Source organism: Aptenodytes forsteri, unplaced genomic scaffold, assembly GCF_000699145.1.
Source record: "Aptenodytes forsteri isolate BGI_AS27 unplaced genomic scaffold, ASM69914v1 Scaffold494, whole genome shotgun sequence".
Taxonomy (NCBI): Eukaryota; Metazoa; Chordata; class Aves; order Sphenisciformes; family Spheniscidae; genus Aptenodytes; species Aptenodytes forsteri.
The window spans coordinates 373,773-383,124 of NW_008794455.1; the positions used below are offsets into that span (position 1 = coordinate 373,773).

Genomic DNA, 9,352 nt, shown 5'->3' on the forward strand with positions numbered 1-9,352 from the left:
GAGCACTGCCCGAGCCCTGGAGATCAGCACGCGTGAGGTGGCAGGGCTTCGCTGGGGACACAGGTTACCCTGGGCAGGCTGTGGTTTCTCCCAGGTGGATTTGAGGAGCTGAACAGAGCAGGAAGGGGAGGAAGGAGTGGGATTTCAAAAATATAAATTCAAAGGAAGACAGTTTCTGGAGGCAGATGTCCACCACCACCAGATAATCTGACTCCAGTGGGGGCTTTCTCTGCGCAGTGCCCAGGGGCAGAGACCATGAGCAGCCCCGCACCAGCTCTCCGGGTTTGGGCCCGGAGTATTCAGGCACCCACCTTCCACCAGCCCTGCAGCACCACGGGGCTGAGAGGTCCCAAAGCTGAGTCTTGCCCCTGCCTTGGCCCAGCCTGAGTTGGTGGACGAGCAGGACTCCTGGGGAGCAGAGGGCCGCAATCGCAGCAGGGCGAGCGGAGAGAAGGCAAGTTGGATGATGGCAGTGGTTGCAGCCCTCCAAACTCCAGCCTCAATCTCTGTGGCCAAGTCCCATGGCCTTTCTCTACCCAGCCCCTCGTGCCCACAGGATTTCCAGCCTCACTGCACCCCTTGCCTCAGCTCTGCCTGGCCGTGGTCCTGCCCTGTGGGAGGCACCCAAGAGGGACAATCCTGGTGTGCTCCGAAACTGCCCTGAGCTCAGCCCAGGATTGCCCCTGGCTGCCTACCATCCACAGACCCCGCGAGGACAACAGAAGGGACCACACGCCTGAGGAAACCCAGATTCTCCCCAGACAGCTACACCAAGCTCCGGGGTGAGTTTCTGTTTATTTGGCAAAAAGGAGGGACTGTGCGCTGGAGGAACAGGGGATGTGTCAGAGCCTTGACCACCGAGCTTGGAAGAGGGATGGTGGAGCAGCAGCCTGGAGCTTCAGAGCGTGGGTCTTGCATCGCTCAGCAGGAGCATCCGCCAGCCAGCCCGCACCTCCTAGAAAACAGCCGGGAGAGGTGGGCTGCGTATTTGAGGTGAGGAGGCCAACGGAGAGGGCCAAGCAGGGCTCTCCATCAGGATCAGTGCGTTCTCTTCCAGTTCTCCCCAGCTCTGTAGGGTGAGCCATCTCCAGCAATGGATTTCTAGCTAACCTCTACAACTGAATGTGTATTGGTGTGGTGGGAAATCCCATGCCAGGGTGGGCCAACAACAAACATGTTTTGCATGGTCAGACACCAACCCAACCTCTGGCCAGTTTTGCCGGTCCACAACCCCAGGGTCCCTTTGGCAAGAGCCGGTGTCCTGGCCCCCACTGCTGGATGAGCTCTGCAGCTGTTTCTCCACTGAACCGGTAGTTTCGGTTCAAGTGCCCTTGCTCACCGCCAGGCAGCTGCACCCTGGGGGTCCCTTGCTGCAGAGCAGCTCCAAAGGGAACGGTCCTACCTGGGTGCCAGCTCCAGCACAGGTTTGAAAACTCGGCCACCAGAGTAATTCAAAGAGTTCATGATGGCCTTTGCTGGGGCACCAAGGGGAGCAATTTCCAGCTGAGGACATTGCAAACATTGTGTTGCACTGCAGCAACTCACCTACGCTTCATCAAGGCTGCATTCCTCTGTGAAAATAAAGAGAAAGGCTGAGTCCAGGGCTGTGGTCTGGCTAGTCCCATTTAGCACCCAAAATAGACAACCCAGGAATGAACTTGAGCAAGGCGAAAGCCACAACATGCCAAGCCAGAGTGCCTCTTGCTACCAGCACTTTCTCCTGCCAGCTCAGACCACAAAGTGGTGGCAGTGATGGGCCGAACTGGTCCCTGCCAGCATGTCCTGGCTCCCGGTATCGACCGAGCCAGCCTGACGCAGTGCTCACCCTGGCTGGACAGTATCTTGATCATCTCATCGGTGAAGCTCTTCTCCCTCGCAATCTTCTTGAACAGTGCTGTGATTTTGGGGCTCACTTCCCGGGTTCTGCCTAAAGGCAAAGACACGAGTTAGCTCCAGGCAGTGGCCTGTCCCTGCATCTCCTGGGCAGCTGGTGAGTGCGCCCAGGCGAGGATGGGATGGATGATGGTCTCTGGGAGAAGGCTGGAGGCAGTGGCGGAGGTTCTGGAGAGTGGTGGTGGCCAGGCACATGAGACATCCCTCCCAGGGGACAAGACGAAGTGGAGGTCCTGGCACCAGCACAGTGTCTTCTCTCTTGGTTCCTATCCCAACCGTTTCTGTCCCCGCCTTGCAGCAGGACCCCCACTCTTCGCCCCATTTCACCAAGTGACTTACCCAAGGCCATGGACTCCCAGCACAGTGCAGAAGCCTGAGCCCCAGCTGCCCCTGCCAGCCCCAAATCACTGTCCCTTCCCCTGCTGCACAGGGGACACACAGCAGCCCCAGCGCCGCTCCTGTACCCCACCCAGGGCAGGAGGGCAGTGGTGAGGAGGGGGTCTGTCCCGCAGGCATCCTGAATCCTGGCCTCTTGGGACACTGTGAAGCACCCCGACACATCCCAGCTCTTCACCCCGGTCAGACTGCCACTGGCTACGCACTGTAGAGCCTCAGCATGTGCAAGGTCCTCCCATCCTTCACTCTGGAGGCAAAGATAACTGCATACGTCTTGCCGTCGGTATCCACCACCTGCACCGTTTTATTGCCTCTCTCTGCAAAAGGATGTGGAGGAAAGCGAAAAATTAATTACCTCCCCCTGAGAGCTCCCACACTGTAAAAGGGCTGTAAGAGTGTGAAGCCCCATGCAGGATGCCAAGGGCCAGGACCACCCAGCCCGTCTTTCTTCTGGGTCTCCCCCTCCTGGTTTTTCCTCTTGCTAAGGCTCCTCTGAAAGCCTGGGGGAGCCCACAGATCACAGCAGAGCAGAGGGACGGGAAGGTGAACACAGGAGGGTCTGGGGATGGTCACTGCAGACAGTGGAGTAGCCCGGCCAGCGTCAGACTAACACTTGGGCTGGGAATGGTGGGAAAACACTCTTGCTTCATCCCTTGGGAACATCCATCCACAGCCCCATTGCAGAATGAACCCGCTCTGCCCCAGGGTTTAAGCTTGGTCTGAAAGTGTCTGTCTTATCCCAGAGCAGCTTCCTAGAGGGAGGGAGCGGGGGGTCCACCACACTGGATGGTCACTAGCCCTGGCACAGACCAGCCCTGCGGCACAGCTGACAACGAGCTGCAGAGGGATGTCCCCCCCCAGGACATCAGGAGAGGCAGACAGGCACCCCTGAGGGCCATGTCCCCAGGGACAACCAGCTGCTTCAGACAGGGATGATGGGAAGTGCTTCCACCTCGTCCCGGGGGCCGGGCTGCCCCCACTCACCAGAGCTGTAGTATTCACCCGGGATGCCTGTTTGCTTGTAGATCGACTCCGATTTTTTACATCCCTCTGGGCTGCAAAACAGTGAAGGATGCTCCAGCTGGGGTGAAGTGACCCCCCTTCTCCTCTCCTGGGGACACTGGCTCCTGGGTCACTACCCCAAACATGGGACTTGCTGTTCAGGGATGAGATGGTGTGGCCAGAGGTGGGGAACAGCTGGCACCCTTCGAGCAACGGGTGCCTGGGTTGGCAGGGTGCTGGCACCCGAGGAGCACCCTGTGGGGTGACAAGCTCTGAGCTGATGGGATGAGGCTGGTCCTGCTGGGAAAGCTTTAATCGTAGGGTCCCTTATCATCCTGCTGCATCCCTGCTGGGAGCAGCAGGGTGCCTCAGCCTCTGTGGTGGGACCACTCCTGGCTGGTGCTGCCCTGAGCCTGCCTGGCCTGCCCTGGTGAATGGGTCCCCACAATGCAGCTCTCCTGAGCCCCTGTTTCAAACCGCGGGGCTGGTGGCCCTGCCTCATCCCCTGCCCAAGTCTTTGGTGGGTGCTGGGTGGAGGCATCTAGGTGGAGACCCACTGGTGAAGGTCCAGGGAGGAGGTCGGTCAGTGAAGCCTGTGGAGAAAAGCGCTTGGCACTTACGTGGGAATGGCAAAGGAGACCTTCAGGTCGCCCTCCCCAAGGACCGCGATGGTGGCCATCGCCATCTTCAGCTCATCCTTCTTTCGGAGGTAGCTCTCGGAGTCGGAGGCCAGAGCAACGATGTGCCATTTTCCTGCAATCTGGCAGTGAGGGTGGGCTGTGAGTCTGGAGGAGCAGGCAGGGGCTGTCCCCTCCTCGGGGACTGAGCCAGGACACCCTCAGGCCATGGGACACCTGCATCCCCTCCAGGCACCGAAATCCCTGCTTGGGACACCTACGCTGGAGCTGGGTGATTGCCCTCGCCTGAGTGTGACAGCAGAGCCAGCGGTGGCTGCAGGGTCCCCAGCTGTCCTCAGTACCAAAACACCTCTCCAGTCCCCACCCTGGTGACTGGAGGCTATGCTCCCACCTTCCCTTTCCTGGGATGCTGCAGATCACCTGTCTTTTGTCCAGCCCCGCAGCCCCGATGTCCTCAGCCTCCGCGTGCAGCAAGCAGAGCAGGACCAGCCCCAGGCTCAGCCCCACGGTCCTCATCTCACCACAGCCTCCTTTGGCTTCACCAGCAGGATGGAGAGTGGTGCCAGGGCTGCCGGCTTTATAGCACTGTGCTCCTGGCCCTCCGCCCACCCCGGTGCTGCTGCGTGCCAAGCTGCACGGGTAATGCTGTGGGTGTTGGCTTGGGCAAGGCGGTGGTTTTGAAGGGCTGAGTCACCCTGGGGTAAACAGCCTCCCATCTTGCGGCAGAAGGGAAATGCCTGCAAGCCCTGGGAAGGGGTTGCGGAAGCTGTTGAACCAACGCTGAAATTTAGGATTTTCCCAGTTTCTTTAGTCACTTGTGAAAGAACAAAGGGAGCTTTTGTTTCCCAGCTGGCTGCCAGAGGGCTGCTGGGAGGAGCAGGGAGGTCCTTCCCGGCATGGGCCACGGTGGCACCGTCATCCAGTGACCCGTCACGAAGGGACTTGGTGACCCATCCCTCTGGCCAGGCTGGCATCTGCCCCAAGGCTGCTGCTGGGATCATGCCCAAACCCAGGCATCCGTGCGCCACCGGCATGACCTGACCCCGTGGTGCCCACGCAGGCTCACCCACCCTATCTGGGGCACTCAGGGTCCGCAAAGCGGGATGCACCCGGAGCAGGGCAGGCAGGGGATGGAGTTCATGTCACTGTGGGAGTGTCCCCTCCTTTCCAGGGTGTGTTGTCCCCTCTGCCCTGGCTCTGACGGGCTCCTGGGGTCACAGTCCTGAAAGGGTCTGTGCTGCTTCCTCACAGCCCCATGCCTGGCTGGGCACTGAGGGACCATTGCTCCAGGGCAGGGTGGGAGTGGGGGGGACCAGGGGCTGCCTCCGCTCTGCAAGAGGTGGAGGGGGATGGATGCTGCCCTTGGGGCTCATTGCAGCATGGTCCTACCTTGGTCAGTGGGCAGATGGAGGGGACCAAGGGGGCTGGGGGACAGGCATGGGGGTCCCAGTCCTGCCGTGCATTTACCCTGGGCAGCCATGGCGCAGCCCGACTTGTGCCTGGGTGGCCCTGGGGGTGGGAGCTGAGCAGGGAGCAGGGTGTCCTGGGGACGAGCTGCCTGCCGGGAGCCAGAGCCCGTGCAGGCAGGACTGGGCAGCCTGACTGCTTAACCCTGCCTGCCCAGACCTGCTGCCCACCCAGCCAAGATGCGTGAACCCCTGTTCATCCCTGCTCGATTCTCCCTGCCCACATCCCTGGCGGCTGCCCCACTACACCTTCCCCATCCTCTGCTCCCCATCCTCCCCATGCTGGACGCAGTAAACAATGCAGCAAAGGAGCCCCCCAACGCCCCTGGCGTGCTGAGAGGAAGGGTTGGATCCAGGACCACGGGGCTCAGGGTGCCTTGGACCCTGGCAGCACCTCTGCTCCTGCCAACAAAAGCACTGAGTTCTGGGGCAGCTTCTGCACCTATTTATTTAGAAGGGTGAGGTGTGATCCTGGCGTGCAGCAGCGGGTCCAGCAGAGCCTAGCCGAGGAGGACAAGAAAGGGCACCACAGAGGAGGGAGCAGAGCCTGGTTTCCACCAAGTCTGGAGGACACATGGCCCTGGCGTTGGCCCCTTCAGCTGCAGGGAGGCAGGACAGACGGACAAGCCGTTAGAGCAGGGGAAAGCCAGTGTGATGCAGAACCCTGAGGCAGGTGGGGGTGGCTCCCTGGGGGGCTGCGAGTCCCTGCTCAGCCCAGGCCATGCCAGGAGGGAGACCCATCTTCCCCCACCTGCGCTCACCTGATGGTCTTGGTGCACTGATCTGTTGAAAAGCAAAGAGAGGAGTGAGCATGCCACGGGCAGTGCCCTGAGCCCCTGTGCAGCATCCCCATGCAGAGGGGCCATGCATGCCACCCTGCGCCTTCCTGACACTCACCTGACTTGGGCAGGATGGCCAGCATGTCCTTGGTTAGGCCCACGGTGGGGATGAGCTCTTTGAACTTCTGCAGGAGCTGGGGGCTTGTGTCCTGCTCCCTCGCTGCAGCCAGACACCCAAAGCAGGAGCTGGTGAGTGCAGGGGGACCTGGCAGCAAGCCCCATGCTGGGGGTCTGGCTCCCGCAGGGCAGCGACGGAATCCCAGGGAAGGGCAAAGGCAAAGCCATGGAAGCGTAGGGTGGACACTGGGCACCCCACGGCTGCCCTGGGCTGGCAGCAAAGGGGCACAAACCCCTTGGCATGGGCAACCCACCCACCCGGGGTGGTACGGGGCAGCTGGCAGGGCTGGGGTCTGCAGCCGGACTGGCACACTGCAGGGGGCTTTGGTTCAAACTGCAATCAACCTGGGATATTTTTGGTGCAAGGTTTCATTCACCCCAAAATGAATTCCCTGGGTGTGCCTGGGTGCCAGCATGTTGGGTGCCAACATGGTGGCCCACGGCAGCAGTGGGGAGCCCAGCCCCTGCCCCCACTGGTGCCCATATCCCTCTCTGGGGAGCCACGGGTGCCTGTTCCCGCTCCCGACACCTACTGAGGAGCTGCAGCGCAGTGCTGGGCTCCTGCCCACTCTGATGGAGCTCGTGCACGATGGCGTAGTGGCTGTAGTCCGTCTCCATCACATGCAGATCCCTCTTCTCTTGTGCTGCTAAAGGACCCCAGATGGTGCCCAGTTGAGCAACGCGGCACAGCCCAGGCACCTCTACAGCCCCCGCCGGGGCTCACGGCTCAGGGCCCAAGCCCCACATTTGCCTGAGGGGGATATGAGAAGGGAACCTCTATGCAACCCGATGGAGCCGGGCACCCACCCGCAGCACGACCTCTCACCGAGCGATGGAGGCAGAGGGCCCAAACCCACCTCCCGCAGCTCCGCGGGCACGGGAGACCAATGATGCCCACCCTCCATTTCAGGGTGTCCGTGGCTCTGATCCCCCCTGTCCACACGTACCCATGTAGTGCCCCGCCTGCCCGCTTTGCTGGAAGAGCAGCTCAAACTTTTGGCATCTGTCCAGCCTGGAAAGGGAAAATGAAAACGGCAAACGTGGCTGAACGCCATGTGGGAGGGTAGCAGGGCGGCAGGGCAGGGGGGAGCCCTGCCTGCCCGGGGGACATGCCAGGGCACAGGCAAGACCGGACACCGCAGGGCAGTGGGTCTGTGGGAGTATGCTCCTCACCCAGCTGCCTCGGTGGGGAGGGGAGTCCCCCGGCCCAAGAGGGACACAATGAGCAGGGTGGGCACTCACAGGGGCCAGACAAGCTTCATAGCCAGGTCCCCCTCCGGTGTGAAGCTGATGGTGACGATAGACGACTTCATCCCGTCCTTCATCTTCAGGAACACAGAGCAGTTGGAAACGACAGCTGCAACATGCCACATCCCTGCAGACTGCAGCAGGACATCACCAGTGGGGTTTGGGAAAGCCACAAGGACCTGCCAGGGGGACCTGACAGCCCATGAGGGGACCTGCCACCCTCTGTGGGGACCAGCCAGCCTAATACGGGATCCTGCCACCCGCCTACGTGCAGAACACCCTGCCTTGCCCCGTGCCAGGAGGGTGGGCACAGCATCTGGCCCACGTTCCCTGGGGAAGCGCCGCACGCTCTGGGGCACTACGGCCCTGGGTGTTTGTGCCCCTGCAGCGGGGCCGCCGCTGGGTCTGGCCACAGCGGGCAGGAGCTCGCCAGGACTAACCCAATTTTGCACAGGCATCCACACCCTCCTGGCAGCTGCCCTGGTGCTGCGACCAGGGGGTGTCTGGGGGTGCCCAGCCACGCCTGGGGACACAGCATGGGCACCCTGTCCCAGCCAGCCCCTCCAGCCCAGGCAGGACCGGCCGGGTGGGCACGCTGTGCCGTTACCTTCTCAGCATTGAAGCCCGGCTGCACGGGGACCTCAGCCCCTGCCCACAGCAGGCAGAGCAGGGCCAGCGCCAGGCTGGGCAGCACCGCCGTCATCCTTGCTCTGGGGGCTGGAAGCGGGCAGGAGAGGCTGCACGGACCTGCCTCTTCCCGCACCCACCTTTATAGCCCCCACCGCTGGCAGCACCCCCTGCCCGCCCCCGCTTTATGCAACAGGTTACACAAGAGCAGGGATAACTTGTACCCATATTAGGTGACAGTGTTGGCCCCTTCCCCCTCTAATTGCCCAGTCCCAGATGAATGCAGCCTTGTGTGAGACCCAGCCCAGAGCACGTCAGGGACCAGGCGATGCCCCGTGCCCGGTGCTGTGTCTGGGGATGAGGGTGCCCCCAGTGCCCCACTTGGCTGTTGCCCACTGGCCCCAGGGTCTGGCAGTACCAGGACGGATCCTGCCTCAAGGAGGAAGATGGTTGGGCCGGTGTTTTAGCCCGGTGTTGAGCTGCAGCCCAGTGCCCCCCAGAAGGGATTGTGGCTTTGCAGACTGCTGGCAGTGGGCACAGACCCCATTCCCCGAGAGGATCCAGGCTCATGGCGTGCAGAGCAGGTGGGCGGCCGGGGCTGAGCCACATCCAACACTCACAGCCGTCGCTCTGGTTCATGTCCATCCTGCCCCCACATTTTTGGAGAGACCCCCCACCACGATTGCCCATTGCCCCATCCCCACACTGCCAGCCTGCTCTCTGGTGGGGAAACTGAGGCAGGGAGGCTGGGGTAGCCCATGTTGCCCAAGGGGGCAGACAGGAGCAGATCCCCCCAGCGGGTCCCAGCGCTGGGGGCTCCTTCTCCCTGGAAGGGGCAGGTTTGGTGGCCAGGCAGCACTGTGGCGTGGGGCTGAAAGTGCACATGGGGTCCCACCCCGGCGGCCCCACGGCCAGGAGCTGGGATCAGCCCTGACCCCCAGTGCCAGCCCCAGCCCAGCCCACCACCACCAGCCGTGCTTCCCCCTCCCCATCGCCCCATTGGGGCTCCCCCCACGACGACCCAGCAGACAAGGGCGGGGGGCTGGTTTTATACGGGCTTTAATGGGGACGGGGGTACAGATGTGGGGTGCGAAGCCAGGGAGCGAAGGCTGCTGTGGTGCTGGGG

General features: G+C 62.1%; 2 protein-coding genes across 3 annotated transcripts; both read right to left on the reverse strand.

Annotated features, from left to right (window-relative positions):
• Positions 1 to 794: 794 nt before the first annotated feature.
• Positions 795 to 4,477, reverse strand: LCNL1 (lipocalin like 1). Its single transcript, XM_009290635.2, has 7 exons — positions 4,350 to 4,477; positions 3,912 to 4,051; positions 3,274 to 3,344; positions 2,496 to 2,606; positions 1,826 to 1,927; positions 1,546 to 1,571; positions 795 to 955 (listed from the first exon to the last, which is right to left on the reverse strand). Exons 1-6 carry the CDS (start codon positions 4,443 to 4,445, stop codon positions 1,546 to 1,548), a joined length of 546 nt encoding a protein of 181 aa, XP_009288910.1. The 5' UTR covers positions 4,446 to 4,477; the 3' UTR covers positions 795 to 955.
• Positions 4,478 to 5,824: 1,347 nt separating this feature from the next.
• Positions 5,825 to 8,341, reverse strand: LOC103908290 (lipocalin-15-like). Of its 2 annotated transcripts, none has more exons than XM_009290638.1 (7): positions 8,207 to 8,341; positions 7,594 to 7,733; positions 7,299 to 7,363; positions 6,885 to 6,995; positions 6,293 to 6,394; positions 6,157 to 6,178; positions 5,825 to 5,994 (listed from the first exon to the last, which is right to left on the reverse strand). In XM_009290638.1, exons 1-7 carry the CDS (start codon positions 8,300 to 8,302, stop codon positions 5,991 to 5,993), a joined length of 540 nt encoding a protein of 179 aa, XP_009288913.1. In that variant the 5' UTR covers positions 8,303 to 8,341; the 3' UTR covers positions 5,825 to 5,990. The 2 variants fall into 2 exon arrangements, with proteins under 2 accessions (XP_009288913.1, XP_009288911.1); XM_009290636.1 differs by having other exon boundaries at positions 6,885 to 6,998.
• Between the last annotated feature and the right edge of the window lie 1,011 nt (positions 8,342 to 9,352).